Source organism: Euprymna scolopes, chromosome 22 (genome assembly GCF_053919585.1).
Source record: "Euprymna scolopes isolate OS-2025 chromosome 22, ASM5391958v1, whole genome shotgun sequence".
NCBI lineage: Eukaryota > Metazoa > Mollusca > Cephalopoda > Sepiida > Sepiolidae > Euprymna > Euprymna scolopes.
Window position 1 is genome coordinate 91,133,078 of NC_136503.1, and position 21,591 is coordinate 91,154,668.

General features: G+C 33.3%; 1 protein-coding gene across 1 annotated transcript in view; it reads right to left on the bottom strand.

Annotated features, from left to right (window-relative positions):
• Positions 1-21,591, bottom strand: part of LOC145243541 (polyribonucleotide nucleotidyltransferase 1, mitochondrial-like) — a 1,193,685-nt gene that overhangs the window by 96,664 nt on the left and 1,075,430 nt on the right. The window contains exon 24 of the mRNA XM_080106520.1: positions 17,631-17,686. Coding sequence (XP_079962646.1) covers positions 17,631-17,686 — 56 coding nt within the window. The remainder of the gene's footprint in view (positions 1-17,630; positions 17,687-21,591) is intronic.

The window sequence follows — 21,591 nt, forward strand, 5'->3', positions numbered from 1 at the left end:
TTAATTTAATCAGTGTTGCCCATTATTCTTTTTGTTTAATTTAATCAGTGTTGCCCATGATTCTTTTTGTTTAATTTAATCAGTGTTGCCCATGATTCTTTTTGTTTAATTTAATCAGTGTTGCCCATTATTCTTTTTGTTTAATTTAATCAGTGTTGCCCATGATTCTTTTTGTTTAATTTAATCAGTGTTGCCCATGATTCTTTTTGTTTAATTTAATCAGTGTTGCCCATGATTCTTTTTGTTTAATTTAATCAGTGTTGCCCATGATTCTTTTTGTTTAATTTAATCAGTGTTGCCCATGATTCTTTTTGTTTAATTTAATCAGTGTTGCCCATGATTCTTTTTGTTTAATTTAATCAGTGTTGCCCATGATTCTTTTTGTTTAATTTAATCAGTGTTGCCCATGATTCTTTTTGTTTAATTTAATCAGTGTTGCCCATGATTCTTTTTGTTTAATTTAATCAGTGTTGCCCATGATTCTTTTTGTTTAATTTAATCAGTGTTGCCCATGATTCTTTTTGTTTAATTTAATCAGTGTTGCCCATGATTCTTTTTGTTTAATTTAATCAGTGTTGCCCATGATTCTTTTTGTTTAATTTAATCAGTGTTGCCCATGATTCTTTTTGTTTAATTTAATCAGTGTTGCCCATGATTCTTTTTGTTTAATTTAATCAGTGTTGCCCATGATTCTTTTTGTTTAATTTAATCAGTGTTGCCCATGATTCTTTTTGTTTAATTTAATCAGTGTTGCCCATGATTCTTTTTGTTTAATTTAATCAGTGTTGCCCATGATTCTTTTTGTTTAATTTAATCAGTGTTGCCCATGATTCTTTTTGTTTAATTTAATCAGTGTTGCCCATGATTCTTTTTGTTTAATTTAATCAGTGTTGCCCATGATTCTTTTTGTTTAATTTAATCAGTGTTGCCCATGATTCTTTTTGTTTAATTTAATCAGTGTTGCCCATGATTCTTTTTGTTTAATTTAATCAGTGTTGCCCATGATTCTTTTTGTTTAATTTAATCAGTGTTGCCCATGATTCTTTTTGTTAAATTTAATCAGTGTTGCCCATGATTCTTTTTGTTTAATTTAATCAGTGTTGCCCATGATTCTTTTTGTTTAATTTAATCAGTGTTGCCCATGATTCTTTTTGTTTAATTTAATCAGTGTTGCCATGATTCTTTTTGTTTAATTTAATCAGTGTTGCCCATGATTCCTTTTGTTTAATTTAATCAGTGTTACCCATGATTCTTTTTGTTTAATTTAATCAGTGTTGCCCATGATTTTTTTTGTTTAATTTAATCAGTGTTGCCCATGATTCTTTTTGTTTAATTTAATCAGTGTTGCCATGATTCTTTTTGTTTAATTTAATCGGTGTTGCCCATGATTCTTTTTGTTTAATTTAATCAGTGTTGCCCATGATTCTTTTTGTTTAATTTAATCAGTGTTGCCCATTATTCTTTTTGTTTAATTTAATCAGTGTTGCCCATGATTCTTTTTGTTTAATTTAATCAGTGTTGCCCATGATTCTTTTTGTTTAATTTAATCAGTGTTGCCCATTATTCTTTTTGTTTAATTTAATCAGTGTTGCCCATGATTCTTTTTGTTTAATTTAATCAGTGTTGCCCATGATTCTTTTTGTTTAATTTAATCAGTGTTGCCAAGAATTTATTATAATAATTATACAATAGCAAGTGTGTTTAATTGTCTGCAAAACAGATTTTCTTTATAATTTATTTAATATCTTAAATTAAAAATGGTCAATTTTTATGACGTGACCAAGTGTCGTTTAACCCCTAAAAAAAAAATTAAGATCTACTTTTTTGGAGTACAATATGTTTATACAGTCTTTATAAATAATATGAAAGAAGAAATTTTGAAAAAAAAAAATAACATTTTAGCGTGGGGGATCACTTTTATATATAAATTTAACGTAAAATGAGAACCCACATTTTGGCCACAAAGCGTTCAACCAGTCATGTCATCTTTAGCATTTTTCCAAGCTTGGCGATCGAGGGGGAGGGGACGGCAAAACATGACAAATACAATTTTTTTTTTTTTGGTGGGGGCGGGAATTACATTTGAAACATTAAATAACGATAAATTTAATTATTTTATATGAGACCATTCTGTACTTTCACCTAACAATTTTATAAACAAAACGAACCCCAAAATATGACAAATTCAATTTTTTTTTAGGGGGGGGGGATTACATTAGAAATATAAAATGACGAAAAATTTAATTTAATTGTTTTGGAATTAATTTTTGGTAGATGTATTTTTTTTTTTCGATCACATAAGCATTCGCAGCTATTTTTATTGAAACAAAAGTTGTAATGATTTATTTTTAATTAATTTTTTTTGTTGGGGGGAGGTCTTTCCAGTGCTTAATATCCGAAGATTAGTTTCTTCTCTTTGTAGCTCTTCTGCTGAAATATCTGGTGGAGAGGGTATCACGTACTTCTCCTTTTTGGGGGCGATTACATTTGCATGTTTTTGTTTTTGTCTGTTCTTTTATTTTTGTTGTGGGGGTATCTACGTTACCCATGATGAAAATGATTAGTATGCAGGTATGTTTCAAATGGAACTTCATGACAACCCAGGCAACGCCGGGTACCCATGCTAGTATATATATATATATATATATATATATATATATATATATATACAGTGATGATCATATTTATTGTCACGGTAAAATAAAAGTTAAATTTTGTCTAATAAATTCTAAAAAAGGGATTAAATTAAAGAAAATAACAAAGTATATTATGTATTTTTAACTGGCCTTTCCGATGCAGCAATCGGATTTTAGAAAAAATAAATAACAAAGGAACAACAAACATAATTGCAAAAAACCCTTGTTCAAAATTATTGGCACGATTTATTTAATAATCAATTGTATAGCCTTTGGCCTTGATTACCTTCCTCAGTCGCTTTTCATAGTTTACAACCAAGTTGTTGCACTCTTCAGTAGTAATTTTAGCCCACTCTTCCTGACAATAATCCTCCAATTGAATAAGATTCTTAGGCTTCCTTTGCATTACCCTCAATTTTAATGTTCTCCATAAATTTTCAATTGGATTAAGGTCTGGGCTTTGTGATGGCCACTCCAAAACATTAATATGATTGTCCTCAAGCCATTTCTTAGTCAGTTTAGCCGAATGCTTTGGGTCATTATCTTGCATGAACCACCAACGACGACCAAGTGAGAGCTCTTTAGCAGAGTCTTTCAGGTTTTCATCCAATATTTTAACATAATCTTCCTTTTTTATGCTACCTGTGACCTTAACAAGTCGCCCTGGTCCAGAGGCAGCAAAGAATCCCCAAAACATCAAACTGCCTCCACCGTGCTTCACTGTGGGTATGGTGTTCTTAGGCAGGAAAGCTTCGCCAGATTTTCTGTAAATATAAGACACTTTATTATGGCCAAATAACTCTATTTTCGTTTCGTCAGTCCATAGAACACGTTTCCAGAATGCAACATCTTTATCAATATGACGTTTTGCAAAGGCTAACCTTGCTTTCAGGTGCATAGGCTTCAATAAGGGAGTCTTTCTCGGACGACATGCTTTTAAACCAGCTCTCTTCAAAACTCTACCAACTGTATGTCGAGATACATTCACTCCAGAGGTGCTCTGTTCATCAACAATCTCCCCAACAGAGATCCTTGGGTTTTGTTTTACTTGTCGAACAATTTTCCGTTCATCTCTTGGGGAAAGAATCCTTTTTCTCCCTCTTCCCTCTAAACTCATAACGTGGCCTTGCGATTTGAACTTGTTTATTATGGCTCTAACAGTGGATTTGGGAAGGTTTAGCTTCTTTGAAATCTTATCATAGCCCTCCCCATTGGTATGGCATGCTACAACAAGCTTCCTGACGTCTTCGCTGTGTTCCTTAGTTTTAACCATGGCGATTGAAAATTATAATTTAGTCACTTATAATAGTTTAAATAAATCGCTATCTAAAAATTATCTGAAAAAAATTATTCACTGAATTAGCGTTAAACAAGCATAATATGGCTATAAAAAAGTTCAGAAAGCACGTAAACCGGAAATTGATTGATATTATACTGATACTAAAAGAAAAACAAAGCCGTGCCAATAATTTTGAACAAGGGTTTTTTGCAATTATGTTTGTTGTTCCTTTGTTATTTATTTTTTCTAAAATCCGATTGCTGCATCGGAAAGGCCAGTTAAAAATACATAATACACTTTGTTATTTTCTTTAATTTAATCCCTTTTTTAGAATTTATTAGACAAAATTTAACTTTTATTTTACCGTGACAATAAATATGATCATCACTGTATATATTTAAATAAGGGGGTTGTCACCAACAATGTGTATTTTTTAACATTATTTTATTATTCCGTGTTTTGGTTTTTCATTGAAAATTATGTTTAGATCATTGTAATGTTTTTAAATCATTTAAATCGTTTTTAACGTGTTTCAGACGTTCTGTGAAGCGTCCTCTTCAGAACGTATTTAAAATGATTAGAATATATTCAAGACGTGTTAAAAATGAAAAGAACATTTTAGTAGTTCATTTGAAATGTTCCGATAGGTGGAAAAATGTGTACGCGAGTCTACTTTTCATTATGTCCAATTTTTATTACTGGTTCATTGGGCTGGACTGATGTCTTATGTTTCTCTCTCTCTCTCTCTCTCTCTCTCTCTCTCTCTCTCTCTCTCTCTCTCTCTCTCTCTACTTGTGTTTCTGTTTATCTTTCTTTGTTTTTTCTCATTTTTTTTTTCCTTTTTTACTCTTACTTGAATGGGGGTGAGGGGGCCGTTGGTACTTGGTCAACTGGGTACATAGGGTAGGATGTGTGTATGTGTGTGTGTTAGGTTTTATTGCTTTGAAGAATGTATGTTCTGTTTTATAGTATTACAAAAATAATTTGCTTCCCTAGGAAGGTAACTATGATTCAAGGTCGTTACTAATGTGTGTGTGGTAGAAGGGGGGGGCAGCTCCTCTGAAGTAAGGGGAGGGGTGTTTTCATTCAATTTTGATTTTATTTTTTATTTAAATATACATCTTTCTCTCATTGGAATTTCTTAACCCATTATATATATATATATATATATATATATATATATATATATATATATATATATATATATATATATAGAGAGAGAGAGAGAGAGAGAGAGAGAGAGAGAGAGAGAAAGAGAGAGAGACACACACACATTGTTAAACTATCCATAATGATCAAGTAATATGATCCATTTGCAGGCCCTGCATGGAACATCAGTCTGTGACTATTACTGAATTTGTACTAGTGGATTCCTTGTTGCTAGTTAGCATCCTCTACATTGTTTCATTTACGATTTTGTTTTACTAAAATTTGTGTTCCATTCCATTTTTTACATCCGTTAGCAGCTGTCATCTTGTGTACAACTTTAGTCAAGATTTCCCATTCCTTGTACTTTTCTATAATATTTTGTTAAATAAGGAAATACTTTCAAAAGTATTTAATTGTTATTTTAATTATTTTGTGGGGTTTGTTTTATAACACACAGAAAAAATGGTAAAAAAATAAATGTCACCATTGGCTATAAAAGTTACTTTGCAACCTACCTGAATCATTTATTAAAAATTAAAGTAGTTTTAAACGCTTTTTATTGCATCTCAAATATTAACTTTTTATGAATCGTAAGAATTCAAGATGGCGAAAAATACTCCCCCACTCTTCTTTTTCGTGAGGAAGGAACAAGAAGCCTCATTTTCAGATTTGTTTTCATGCATATTTATGAAGACTGAATCGCACAAAAATAGAAAAAAAATCAACAAAATAGAAAAATGGTTAAAAACAAATATATAGCATTTAATATATATATATATATATATATATATATATATATATATATATATATATATATATATATAGTCTGCCGAGCACGGATTGGCCTCATCAGCCATCTCAGGACCCACAAACCCCTGACGCCGAACTGATTGATACCTTGGTCATCGTCGACTTCGGCAGACGAGCAAGAAGAGGAAGAAGATATATATATACATAAGTATATATATATATAAGTATATATATATATATATATATATATATATATATATATATATATAAGTGAAATTGTGTGTGTATTTGTATGTGTACATTTCCCTACCAAATTACTCTTTCAATTTTCAGTCTACAGACTCGAGATTTCACATAAGGGGTATTGAGATTTGGGAAAATCTTTTTAATCTGTTTTCGGCCAGAAATGTGGCTGTCAAGGGGTCAAAGTTCAACGATTTGATCTTTGAAAACTCTACCAAACTTCTCGGCTAATTTTGGGTGTAAACACTTGAAATTTTAGATGTAGAGAAAGAAATTGCTACTTCTTATCTGTCATCAGAAATTCAAAATGAATTTGTGAGCATTTTGGCAAAGCAGGTGAGAAAGAAAATCATCGATCAGATCAAAGAAATCAAGTGTTCTTGCATAATTTTTTATAGCACTCCTGATGTACCTCACAAGGACCAGATGAGTGAGGTGTTTCGCTCTGTAAAAATTGACGAAAATGAAATGGCAATGTGTTTACTAGTTTAGGAGTTCAAGAAATTTGTGGATCGTTGGAATGTGCATCTGCGGGTTTGATGTGCCTACTTGCCAAGTGGAAATGAGATCATTGAACGAAACCACAAAACCATCAAGACCATAGCAGCCAGAAGAGACTGTAGAGTGTCTGAGGCGGTCTACTGGTACAATGTCATTCCAAAAGATGACATTTCATCTTCTACAGTAGCGACTAATGCATTGCATAAGTACCATGTCATGGTGAAGAGAATTAAAGCCAACCCAAACTGGAAATGACCAGAGAGAAGTTCCAGGGAGATGTCATTTGGATCCAAATCCCACGTGGCAGGTGTATAACAAGATATGGTACCTGATGCGTCACTAAAATAACCAGCTCACAATCAATGAGGGTTGATAGTGTGCCTCATTACGTTAAACTTACAGCTGATGGCACAACCGCAATCACCACTGGATGATGAAAGCAAATCGGATTCTGAGACCCACTGGTCTCAGAATCCGATTTTTTTTCACTCTGATTTACACGAGTTTCATCAGGTAGTCATTCGGATATTAGCAGCCTCCCAGCGGATGCAGTGATTCTTGAACCTCAGACTGCAGATAAAAGCACATGTGAGGATGAAGCCTGTATCATTCCAATTCGAAGGAGTGCCTGGCAAAGACGACGGCTACCTCTTTACCCTCTCTGTGATTATGAGATCAGGAAGAAGTGTGGAAAAATTGTGACTTATCATAAAAGCGTTGGTGTGCATATGCAACACGTGGAGTCGAGCTGTCAGGGGGGAGGGAAGAAAGAATCAAGATGGCAGCACTCACAGCTTTTATAAACTGGCTTGCAAAGTAACAGAAAGTCTTGTGGCTCGTGTGCAAAATCTCACAGGTTAACTGCATAAAACGAGGCTGCGGTGATAAAAATCCTTGAAAACTGCTGTTGCATGTGACTCATTGTCTTGCCATTTTTTTTATTACTCTTTTTCCCTTTCTTCCTTTTTTTTTGCGTTCTTGTTTGCAGAAAGCATACTGTTATTACATACAGATTTTGCATTAAAAAACATTACTTATAGGTTTAAGATATACAAACGAATGCCTCTAAATAAATAAAAATATGCTGATCAGTCTGGATTTACATTTGGATAAAATGTAAGAAGTGATTTGATTGGTTGGAACAGTAAATCCATTTTCTGAAGATGTTTTAAGCTTTTGAATGTCTTAAAACACATCTTCCAGGTGTGCTTATGATTTGTGAAGTAGTCAAGTAATTTTCATATTGATAGAAGCTTAAAGGCATTAGATTTAGTTGTCTTGTATTATAGAAGAGATGTAAAAAAATGTGTTTTTTGATGGTGAATATTGGTTTCCAATCACTAAAAAGATTTAAAAAAATGTATGTAGTGTATATATTCTGTAGTATAGAAGAGATTTTCTATTATATATTAGAACCCTATGCCAGTAAGTAGTGATTAAGTAAATGTTAATTAGTGTCAATTTCAGCAAAGATTACATAGAAGCCATGCAAACGGAAATAGACCCAAAGCAGTTAGTATGATTGAGGTGATGGTTCAAAGATTTGTTCCCTAGACAAAACATGCTAGAAATTCATGCACCGATAGATTAGATAGAAATGATCACATATTTGGGAGACAGAACAAAGTTTCTAGGCAGTCATAACCAGGAAGCAAGAGAGACAACATGTATTCTGAAAATATAGAGAAAAACTAAACAAATGTCACCCTAATGATGAAATTTGTATCTCTTAATTATCAAACTGAAAAAAACAAGTTAGGAAGTAATGAGAATTAGATGGAGCACTCCTATAAACAACTCCCAACAATGGGAAAGAACAAAGAACAAATGAAAATGAGTTAAAATAAAGTCAATTTTGTTTGTTGAGGGACGGACAAACACAATTTCTCATTTGTGTACTTATACGAAACTATCCTCTCAAAATCCTGTTTATTAACTGATGACCAATATAGAAGAATCAATGTGCTAAGAAACGGTATTTATTGATTCAATCTGATTTGATAACAAGTAAGTCTAAAGAATCCTGTAATAATATCGAGAGAGAAAAAGATAGCGAGAGGGGGGAGAGAAATCAATTTATAAATCAAGAATGTTCAGTACCACGAACCGATGACAAGAGAAATAGGTCAGCTTTTGTCGAATGGAAAGTCTAAAAGGAAACATGCTTTTATGTTGCTTTGACAGCCGAGGACGCCGCCTGAATAAAAAGGACCCGACTAAAGAGAGCGTTCAGCTTCTTAGCAAATTCTTAACCAAAGCAATGCTAGCAATTATTAATCTTAAGTTGGATGCCCATAGTTCACACTCTCGCTTCTATCTTTCTCTCTCCAGTCAACAGAGAAAAAAGATTCTTTTTCAAATCACTTCCTGTCTGTTCATCTGCTATTGATTAAATATGAAACATTATTGTTGACTTATTAAAGCAAGGTTAAAATTCGCTTATTCTCTGCTATTTGCTTTATGTCAATGATGAAATCAAAAGTCATGAATGCTGGTATTTGTTTGAGGGGAGAATTCATAAAACACTTCATTTTAAGTCGAAGACTTTGGGGTTTAAAGCAGCAATGACTTTTATGACGATGTTGGAATAAATGGTGGCAAAATCTATCCAACATTTCTTGTAGTCATTGCAATTATTTTCCAAATAAAGGAAATTGTACAAGAACTAATTTTCAGCAATCACGGAATCATGAATAAGAAATAAAAAAATTTTTCAATAAAAATTAATATTAATCATTTATTGTTTTTTAATCTTTCAAAAAAATTAATTTTCTGTCTTTTCAATTTTGTTGTTTTTGAATTTTTCAGGTGAGGATCGATAATTCATATTATTTGGATTATTCAGACCACCATTCTCACCTTTAGTTGTTCCACTTTGGCCGATGTAATCTCCTACCTTCTACACTAGGAAATCTGTACAGAATTTTAAACAAAACCCTTTCTTTAATCCACAAGTGTAATATGTTCTCATTCCATCAGCCATGTCACTCACAACTGTATGCTGAGTATTGCCTGCATGATGAAGTGAAGTGAACGTGTCTGTGTACATTTCCCTACGCAATAACACTGTCAATTTATAGTCTACAGACTCGAAATTTGATATACAGAGTACTGAGATTTGGGAAAATCGATGTGATCGGTTTTTGGCCAGAAATTTGGCGATTAAGGGGTCAAAGTTCAACGATTTGACCTTTGAGAACTCTACCAAACTCCTCCGACAAGTTTGGGTCTATGCACTTGAAATTTTGGATATAGGTTCCGTGGACATGGATCTAACTTAATAACTTGATTTGAGCCAAAAACAATAAAATTTAAGAGGTCATAATAGGGGTCAAAGTTTTTAAAAAGTTTACCTCTGCTGTCTCTTCGAAATTACTCAGACAATTTCTGGTCTAAATATTTGAAATTTTACATAAAGGGTATTTAGAGATAGGGAAAGCTTTTTCATCAGTTTAGGTCGAAAATTTTAAGTTACCAATATATAAATGCATGTATGTATGTCTGTTTGCATGTCTGCCTTAAACTTTCAATAGAGGCGACGCATTTTACCAAGATCAGTATCGTTTTAAAGTTCGACCTTTCATACGACAAATATAAAAAAATGGGCTAAAAACATTAAGGGTTTGAGCCTGCCTTCCTACTACCACTTTTTTTTTTTTTGCTCAACATACACATCCAAACACCCACGCAAGCCGGGCTGAAATGCTAGTATATATATATATATATATATATATATATATATATATAGTAATTTATAAAATATGTATGGCAATTAAGCTACACTGAATATTCTGCGTTTCATCCAACTATAGGATTCGTCAGGCTTATGCGCGAATTCTGTCGTTGCTTCTTGTTTTTATACATGTTGATGATTACTAGTTGGCCAATCAGCTTTCTAGTATCCACCGCGCCCCTCCCTACCAGCCAATGGGCATGCATTTTATCAAACAAAGGATCTGTTTTAGAGCTAGGTTAGTGGTTTTAGGTGGCCGTTCTCCTTCTTTTTTTTTTTTTTATATATACATATAAATATACCTATGTGTACACAATAATGCACATATATATACATATATATATATATATATATATATATATATATATATCACACATATGCGTGTGATCGTTTATGTATATTCATGTTTATTTAATTTATTTCTTTGTTTGTTTTCTATTGTTATTGTTAGTTTTAAAGCTATTTTGTATCGCTATCCTAGAGTAAGTTTTATTTTGTGAACACAGTTGTTTGCTATTTCCCGCCTACAGTTTAATAGATTTTGAGGTTCTTTAAAGTACAGGATAGAGAATTTTTCATGGAGGCATAATTTACATGGGTCGTCTAAATGTCTGCATGTGGTAGCTTGTCTTATTATTTTCCATTCGACTACAGGCGAATGTCCGCTTTCTTTGAGTTCCCAGTATTTATTCGCTAGTGTTGTTTTTATACGGTGTTTTTTATTTTTGAATGTGCTTTTGTGGTCATAGTATCGGGTTTTGAAATCTAAGGAAGTCATGCCTATGTAATATTTCTTGTTATTTGGGTTTTCTTTTGCAAATATTGTTGCTTGATAGACTACGCTTTTTGTTAGACATTTGTTTTGGACTGGGCAAAGTGTGCGGTGTCTACAATTGCATTTATCTTGTTCGTTATTAGTATTTTTATTTATGGTATGGTTGTACTTGTCCGGGGTTGGTTTGTTATTATTATTATTATTGTTATTATTATTATTATTATTATTATTATTATTATTTCTGCTAGTGTTGTTTTTATTTCTGTCCTGGTGTCTACTTTTTTTATTGTTTATTTTGTTGTTGTTTACATTGTTTTCATTTAGTATTTTGTTATTATGTGCCTTAATTATCATCTCTAAATTTTCGCAACAACTGTAAGATAACTTCAAGGTATTTTTATTGAAGATTTTGTGTAAGGGGTTGGTTGCGGGAAAGTGTTTTTCAATAAGATCTAGTATACACAAAATCTTCAATAAGAATACCTTGAAGTTATCTTACAGTTGTTGCGAAAATTTAGAGATGATAATTAAGGCACATAATAACAAAATAAGGGGTTGGTTGCGGGAAAGTGTTTTTCAATAAGATCTAGTATACACAAAATCTTCAATAAGAATACCTTGAAGTTATCTTACAGTTGTTGCGAAAATTTAGAGATGATAATTAAGGCACATAATAACAAAATACTAAATGAAAACAATGTAAACAACAACAAAATAAACAATAAAAAAAGTAGACACCAGGACAGAAATAAAAACAACACTAGCAGAAATAATAATAATAATAATAATAATAATAATAATAATAATAACAATAATAATAATAACAAACCAACCCCGGACAAGTACAACCATACCATAAATAAAAATACTAATAACGAACAAGATAAATGCAATTGTAGACACCGCACACTTTGCCCAGTCCAAAACAAATGTCTAACAAAAAGCGTAGTCTATCAAGCAACAATATTTGCAAAAGAAAACCCAAATAACAAGAAATATTACATAGGCATGACTTCCTTAGATTTCAAAACCCGATACTATGACCACAAAAGCACATTCAAAAATAAAAAACACCGTATAAAAACAACACTAGCGAATAAATACTGGGAACTCAAAGAAAGCGGACATTCGCCTGTAGTCGAATGGAAAATAATAAGACAAGCTACCACATGCAGACATTTAGACGACCCATGTAAATTATGCCTCCATGAAAAATTCTCTATCCTGTACTTTAAAGAACCTCAAAATCTATTAAACTGTAGGCGGGAAATAGCAAACAACTGTGTTCACAAAATAAAACTTACTCTAGGATAGTGATACAAAATAGCTTTAAAACTAACAATAACAATAGAAAACAAACAAAGAAATAAATTAAATAAACATGAATATACATAAACGATCACACGCATATGTGTGTATATATATATATATATATATATGTATATATATGTGCATTATTGTGTACACATAGGTATATTTATATGTATATATAAAAAAAAAAAAAGAAGGAGAACGGCCACCTAAAACCACTAACCTAGCTCTAAAACAGATCCTTTGTTTGATAAAATGCATGCCCATTGGCTGGTAGGGAGGGGCGCGGTGGATACTAGAAAGCTGATTGGCCAACTAGTAATCATCAACATGTATAAAAACAAGAAGCAACGACAGAATTCGCGCATAAGCCTGACGAATCCTATAGTTGGATGAAACGCAGAATATTCAGTGTAGCTTAATCGCCATATATATTTTATAAATTACTAACTAGCTCTACCTACGTATTGAGCACTTTTGAAGTAAATACTTAAAGTTTACGCATAAATCTATACTTTCGTATAGTAAATTTATGTGAATAAATGAAATAGTTATATATATATATATATATATATATATATATATATATATATATGTATTATATATATATATTTATGTGTATCTGTGATTGTCTAGTGTTGTGATAGTATGTGAGCATATATACTTGCCAATTTGTGTTATTGTAATGTTCAGTAAGTAGCCGGCTGCATGGGGGCGTTTTTTTTTGTTTGTTTTTTTACAAAGGAGTCACCACTTATCAAGGCCCGGGGGAGGTCACTCGAGGATAAGAGTAAATAAGTGAACAGTAGTTAATGGAAAAATATTGTAGCAATCATTAATTTGGTGAATTGGATTGCTTAAGGGGATGGCTCATCAAGAACTTATTCACATTGGACTTGAAGACGACATATTGTAGTCAGTTGGAAAGCAGGAAAACAAAAAAGAGTTCCACAGGCTTGCAGTTCTAAGAAAGAAGTTTTACCTTTAGGTTTAGCCACAGATATAAAGTAGGGGAATTCATTGATCAGATGAGTGTTTTTTGTGTTTACACATATAAAATTACATAAATAGATACAGTTCACATAACAATTTATTCTAAATTAACATTGGTTTATGTAACTGCATTTTAACCTGGTTTATTATATTAAATCCAATCCCTTTATTTTCTGATCTAAATTTTGATTGCTATATTTTGTAACCATTTTTTTTTTTTTTTTGCTATTGAAACATTCTCTTTTTAATATTTCCTATTTCATAACACTGATAATCGTGCACTTGTACTTCAATTTGGTCATTCAACGTTTTCCAAGACACCAATATTCAACATAATTTTACTTCATCGCATAAGGTTAGATGCCTTCTTTTTTCCTTCATATGTGCTTATCCATTTTCAATATCTCCACATATAACATCCATTTTTAGTGACCAATATGTCTCACCTTTGTATATTTTTTATGTGGAATCTCATATACACAGTCATGATTTTTCCGTAGCAAGTTTGACTCATACAAGACGCTTTGGGAGAGTTGAGTTGCTCCTGAATAATGTTCTGCTGTCACATTGATATTCTTTGAAAGTCCTTCATATATGGTGCATAAACTGTGGTGGGTTTTAAGTCAGGTTCTTTGATGTTTTGTATCAGAATTTTTTATTTTTTTATTACATTTTCACCCCAAACAAGGCACATTGCCACTTTGGTGTAGGGGGCTACTATCAGGGGCAACAACTACTGGGGTACTATGTAGGGATTTGGGCAGCAAGATGTCGGTTCACGTTGCACTTGAACTTCTGCACGTCAGTACAGTTGGAGAAGCAGGGACCTGGAATGGAATTCCAAAGTGTAGCGGTTCTGGGGAAGAAACTACTGGAGTAGAAAGATCTTTTACATCTAGGGATCTCTACAGTGTGGGGGTGGGATTTAGCAGCCTGTCAGGTTTGTCGATAGTGTTCACGTTGTAGAGGCACAAGTGCTTGCAGTTCGTCAGAGCATTCACCATTAGAATACTTGTAGAACAGGCAGAGGGATGCAATGTTTCGTCGATGGGACAGAGGCTGAAGATTAGATGCTAGTTCAAGGCCTATCAGATTTGCGACTCTCTTTTGAACCCTGTCAAGGAGTGAGAGACTAGTAGCAGATGCACCAGGCCAAATATGACAGCAATACTCCATACATGGGTGAATGGTGGCCTTATAGAGGTACAGGATACTTTCGGGTGTTAGTGGTTTTCTAGCACGGTAGAGAGAGCCTACCTTCCTTGCAGCGTCCCTGGCAATGCCTTCAATGTAATTGTTCCAACTCATGTTTCCTGTGAACGTTAGGCCAAGGCGTTTGAAAGATGTACTCTAAGATAAAGAGTCGTTGGCCATTGCTATAGGTGGTAGAGAAGGTTTCTTGTAATTATTGAATGAAACTAGTCTTGGCGGCATTGAACGTGACCATCCATTTTTGTCCCCATTCCACTACTGATTGGAGGTCATCCTCTAGTGTTTCTGCCATTACTTTAGATATATGTTCATTTGTTTTCCTGTCATGCCTGCTATAGAGTGTGGTGTCATCAGCATATATACCCATCTCAGAGGCAATTTTGTCGGGGAGGTCATTTATGAATATCAGAAACAGTAGAGGTCAAAGGATAGACCCCTGGGGCACTCCCGCATTTATATCATATTGTTTAGATGTACGACCATCGAGGACAACCTGGATTTTTCTCTTATCTAAGAAGGATTTAATTATGTTAAGTAGTCTACCAGTGATACCATATGATCTAATTTTCCTGAGGAGACCCTCATGCCATACCCTGTCAAAAGCCTTAGATATATCTAGAGCTACCGTTCTGCCCTCCCTCGCTTTGTCCAGTGAATGGTATATACGTTTAGAGATTACAGTGAGGATGTCTGCTGTGGAACTGGCTTGTCTAAATCTATATTGTTGACCAGTCAGAGGTTTAGTATCTGTAAGGTGATGGACTAGAGCTTGGTTAATTATGGTCTCAAATATTTTGGCAAAAAGTGGGAGGAGGCTAATGGGGCGTTAATTTAATGGGTCCGTTCTTTCGCCAGAATTCTTGAATACTGGTACCACAGAACCAGTTTTCCAACAACCCGGAAAGCAAGATTCATTAAGGCATTTGTTGTAGAGTTTGGAGAGAACTGGAGCTACTTCGGCTGAGCACTTTTTTAATAGCACAGCTGGGATGAGATCGGGTCCACATGCTTTTGAAGTGTCAAGGTTTTTTATGATAGCATGTACCTGAGCAGGGGTGATTTTCAGATCGTCTAGCATGGTGTCTGTCTGCAAAGGAAAGTCAGGCAGGGGGTGGTTGGAAGGGTCCAGTGTGGAGTTTGAGGCAAACTGGCTGGCAAGCATATTAGCCTTGTCGGTTGCTGAGCAAACAACCTTGTGGTTGTTTGTTAGTGGGGGAATTGTTGATTGCCCATTATTTACTACACTGTTGTAGATTTTCCAGGAGTCATGAGTTCCTAGTTTTTTTGTGCTTCGATTTGTTTTTGGTGGTTTCAGTAAATTCTTTCTCAGCTGTCGCTATTTCTTTCTTAACGTTACTTCTAGCTTCTATGTACTTTTGTCTGTTTGAACTGGACTTACGTCGATTAAATCTGCGGTATGCATGCTGCCTTTGAGCAATGGCAGTTGCAGTTATGTATGGTGAATGTGACTAACACTTCTAATCTCTCTTACTCTCACTCGTCAATTTTTCAAGTGGGAGATTGACCATCATTTTTGTATTTCGTCTGTTGTCACTGAAACTTTGGACAGTCAACAATAAGTTTGACGCTGCTCACCATTTTTGTATTGTCAGTCGGTTGTCAGAATATCGACATGAACCAATATTGCTCTCCACAATTAATATTTGGTGAGATTTCCCTGAATTATAATTTCTCTTTTTACTGAATAATCTTGAACTCCATTTGTTGAATTGAAATGTTAATTTACTGACCAGGATTGACTATCTTTTAGCAATTACTTCACTGATGTTTTCCAAAATTACCAGGTGAGTGTTTGTCATTATTTGCAGTCCATTTCTGACAAGTCAGCCCTTATCCGACCATGCAAGTTAATTTCTCACATTGGTCCGGATTTCTTGAAGCTGATGTCATGCTTTCTGGATCGTTGTTTCGGTGTAGAGTTTCTCTTTATATGTTAGAACATGGAGTCTTTGTCTAATTCTGCATTCTATCATTTCGAGTTTGATTTTTTCCCATCTTGTTTTCTTACAATACCAAAATGTATTTAGCTTCAATTTGTTTGGAAAAAATGATTCCCTTAAGAAGATTGTTATGATAGCAACGAACTTAAATAATGAATCAAATAATGTAAAATTAAAAAGCTGAAAATATGACTTATTTCCCTTCATTATTAAGAACTAGCGGGGGTACCCGGCGTTGCCCGAGTGTTTGTTTCCGGGACGGGGGGGTGAGTTTTAAAAAATGTCATGGTAGGTAAGTAGGAAGGATCAAACCCAGAGTCATGAGTAAAAGTAGGAAAATAAAGTGTGAAAAAAACAAAAAAAAAACAAACATCTGCAACGTTAACAGTTCAGCCACCAAGAAAAGTCCATTCCAGTTGTTTAGGAAAAAAAACAAAAAAAAAACGACTACGGTAGGTTGGCGCGAACATGAAAATATAATGTGAATTGTCCAGCACGCTAACCACTACGCCACAGAGCACTGCAGCTTAGTTTAGTGATTTAAAATAACTTCACATGAAAGAACTACGAAGCCAAACCGGTGTTCTCTTCTCAACTGTTCCTTGTGAACGATCCCCAAACGGTGTTAAGTGGTGGCAGGGGGAGGAGGAATTTATTAGAGAGAAAATATTTTACCACTTCCATTGATCTTAACCGATTTTGGCCGTGACTTCTCAGCAGAAAAAGTATAGAAATCTAAGATTATCGAGGAATTTGAGAAATAATAAGCCTATAACACACCTCAGATATTGTTCTGCCGTTTGTGCATATTATATTTGCATGAAATATCTTGATTTTTAATCCTATTAATGTCAAAATTCGACGGGAAAAAATGAGTTCATTTTATTTATATACAGATTACATTATTTCAATCTTTACTCTTTTCTTTTATAAGAAAAGTTGGTGACCACTTTACATTTTTTTGTGTTTCTCGACTATATGTAACTTACAGGTTAGTATGTCATGATTTTATTTTGTTTCTTACCTTTTTTTTTTTTTTTAAACTTTTAACAATTTTGTTTCTTAAAGGATATTTTTTTCTACTTACCTTATTTCAACAATTCTGGCTGTGTATATTGCCCCAAATTCTAATTCAGGTTCACGCTGAAAGAACAAACATTTTTTTTAATTCAATGTTTTAGTAAAAAAAAAATTAATTCTTTTTTCATCAAACACAAAATGATAAAACAGAAACCCATAAATTTTCACATGAAACAGAATGAAATTAGCAGAAATCAGAAATATCTCTGTTACTCCATCAAGCGTTAATGCACAAAACTTTTGTGCATTAATGCTTTCATTCTATGACACCTAGATCAGAAAAAAGAGAAAAAGTTAGTGCAACAATTTGTAATTTTATATACCAGCCCCCATGGCTGTCTATATTGGCTCAGTAATGAGTTATGATAATAACTGATATGCAACTATACAAAATTAAACTCGGGTAAAAAAAAAAAAAAAAAAAAAAAAAAAAAAGACACTGTCTTTTTATTGTTAGTTTTTGTTTACCTTTTATTAACAATTTGGACTTTTACTGCCATCTTTTTTTTTCAGTCATGCAGGCAATTTATTTCTTCTTCTTCTCCTCCTCCTCCTCCTCCTCCTCCCAATGTGCTTTATGTCTTCTAACAGTTAAAAACAACTGTTCTTCTTTGCAAGCAATATTATGGCAAGAAGAATCGTGGCAGTCATGTTTGATACTGATACCAGTCTGAGGCATCTTAACCATCAAAAGACCAAAGTTGTTTCAACATCTTTTGAGGTTGAATATTTTGACCATGTGCCTCAGATTTTGTCTTCTGTTAAAATAATCATAGTTGACATCTTATGGAAAAATTTTCCAGTCCATTATTGTGTTGTTCGATTTAATGTTGCATTCATTGCATCAAAATTTAATTTTCTGCAACAAATTCAGCTTAGATTTATTTCAAATAAAAATACTGCATCCCCACATGAACATGCCATGAACATTCTTTAAGCTGCAATGGCAGTCATGCACGCATTTAATGTTTTGCATCCAATTTTCAAATTAACTGCCATCTCTGAAAATTTCATTTTCGGTTGGTGAAATTACATGAAATTGTGTGCAAATCGATGTGCACAATTAAACAAAAAACTGAACTACATGCAATAATAATTAAAAATAATTAAACCTCTTTTAAAAAAATTAATTTTTATCCAATTATTTTATCAGTGAATGTTTTAAAAATTGAAAAGAGCAATTGCTAAGCAACAAGTTCCAGTAAATAATATTCAACAATATAAATAATACAATACAATAATATAAATCTAATACAAAAAGTAAAATGTTATGTAAATAAATCAGAACATTCCATTTTTCATGTCAGAAACACAAGTTTTTTATGTATGATCGTTACTAACTAGTCAACTTTCACTTGTTATTAGTGTACCATGTTATTAACATATATTATTATATTTATACGGCATAATCACGTTGACACACCGGTTCTCACCAGATCACCAAAGTTAAGCAACGTTGAGCCTGGCTAGTACCAGATGGGTTACCATTTGGGAATTCTAAGCACTCATTTCGGCATTGTTTCCAGTCGTCTTGTATCTCAACTTGCCACTGGTATGAAACAATGTTGACCCAGGAGAGACCTGGTTGGAGACTGCGCAACTCTTGCCACAAAAATTTCAGGCGCAGGCACCCTTACAGTGAGTATCCATTGTCTGTCAGGACTGTAGGAACCCACTATATGTTATTAGCAATAAAACCTAATTAACTACAATTTATTCCAAAATTACTTATTCAGACGATTGATTATATAACATAGTTTTAAATAAATTCCTAAAAAAAATAAAGACCTGCTTTTTGGTGGCCTATTACGTTTAAGCAGTCTTTATAAATTATATGAAAGAAGAAATTTTGAAAAAAAAAAAAAAATTAACATTTTAGCATGAGGGATAACTTTTCTATATAAATTTAACGTAAAATGGGCACCCACTTTTTGGCCACAAAGCATTCAACCAGTCATGTCATCTCTAGCATTTTTTCAAGTTTGGCTATCGAGGGAGGGGGGGGGGAGACAAAACATGACAAATACAATTTTTTTTTTTTTTTTTGTGGTAGTGGGGGGCCGGGAATTACATTTGAAACATAAAATAACGATGAATTTAATTAATTTTTATGAGACCATTCTGTACTTTCACCTAACAATTTTAGAAACAGAGCGAACCCCAAAATATGACAAATTTATTTGGGGGGAGGGGATTACATTAGAAATATAAAATGACGAAAAATTTCATTTAATTGGTTTTGGAATTAATTTTTGGTAGATCTTTTTTTTTCTTCGCGATTGCACGGGCATTCGCTGCTATTTTTATTGAAACAAAAGTTGTAACGATTTATTTTTAATTATTTTTTTTTTTTTGGGGGGGGGGTCTTTCCACTGCTCAATATCCAGAGAATAGTTTCTTCTCTTTGTAGCTCTTCTACCAAAACATATGGTGTACAGGGTATCACATAATTCTTTTTTTGGGCGATTACATTTGCATGTTTTCATCCGTTCTTTTATTTTTGTTGTGGGTTATCCACGTTGCCCATGATAAAAATGATTAGTATACAGGTGGATTTCAAACGGAACTTAATGTCAATCCAGGCAACGCTGGGTACCCATGCTAGTAGGCAATAAAAGTAAAATAGGAGTATGAAACAACTGCTTATAAAAGTACAACAGTTTTACTATGAATTCTGATAAAAGCTACAAAATATGTGGTTCACCATTGTTATGATGCAAGAGATGGTATCATGTGTGATTGTAGTGTTATGAAAACTGAGACGATCTGATTATTTAATGTTTGACTTGAGCAAGACAAGATGTGTTAAATGGTAACTGATTCGTCTCACCTGATGCCACACAGGCTATCGGTGTATATGTAGATCTATGAGAATGACCACTCCAATCCAGACCAAGCTGATTGAGTAAAGTAAAAATCATCATATCCATTGTTTTTTGCACCGATTTGGTCTTTGTATTCATAAAATTAAATGAAAAGCTGTTAACAAAAGTGGAAACAAATGAGATTCAATATTAAAAAAAGAGAGTTGTAGATTGAAAAGGTTATGTAATAATTTATAATCCTATACATTGTTCAACAGTTAAATTGTAGTCAGCTGCTGCACTACCTCTTGAGGAAGTCTGTTCCATGAAAAAGCGATGCAAACGTTTTTTCATCTACTGAACCAAAATGATTGACAGTACAGCCAGGTAGAATTCTCGATTTATTGGCATGCTGAAAAAATGATAAAGAGGTCGATTGACTTTCCTCTTTATAGCATGCTAGTCTTTGTATTCATAAAATCAAATGAAAAGTTATTAACAAAAGCATGTCTTTGCTAGTCTTTGTTGTTGAAGTGTTGAAGCCACTCTCAATAATTGAGTTTGAAAAACTCTTCCTATGTGTGAGTAACGATTCAAACTTTATTTGAAACTGAAGTGAGACAAATCAATGGATGACCAATAGAGATGCATAGACACAGATAACAGTATAAATATTGTTGTTAAATAAAATCGAAATGTGTACCAAACTTGAACTAACTAGTCTGCCGGACATTACACAATAAAGAAAAAGATTAATTGCCCAACAAATAATCAATAATCAATTTTTATTCTTTTGAAAGGTTCATTGCATTTTCTGAAAAGGATAAATTGCTCTTTACAGCAGAAGAAAAGAAATAAACAAAAACTTTATTAAAAAATTAATGTTCATTAAAGCCTGAAACAATTGCATAAAGCAAACAAAAAATTCAACCTTTCCATACTTTATTTCAACAATGATATACATTTGTATAACGTTTTTGTTAATCGAATTGGGTATGTGACCTGCAGAAGCAGATTTTCAGCTGTAAATCTAAGGAAGCCCATAATTAAACACAACTGCAGCACTATTTTATGAAATACATAAAACAAAGAATATCATTTGAGTCCAATGATCTTGTGGCAGACTGACACAGATAAAAAATGGAAAATCAAATCAAATTCATC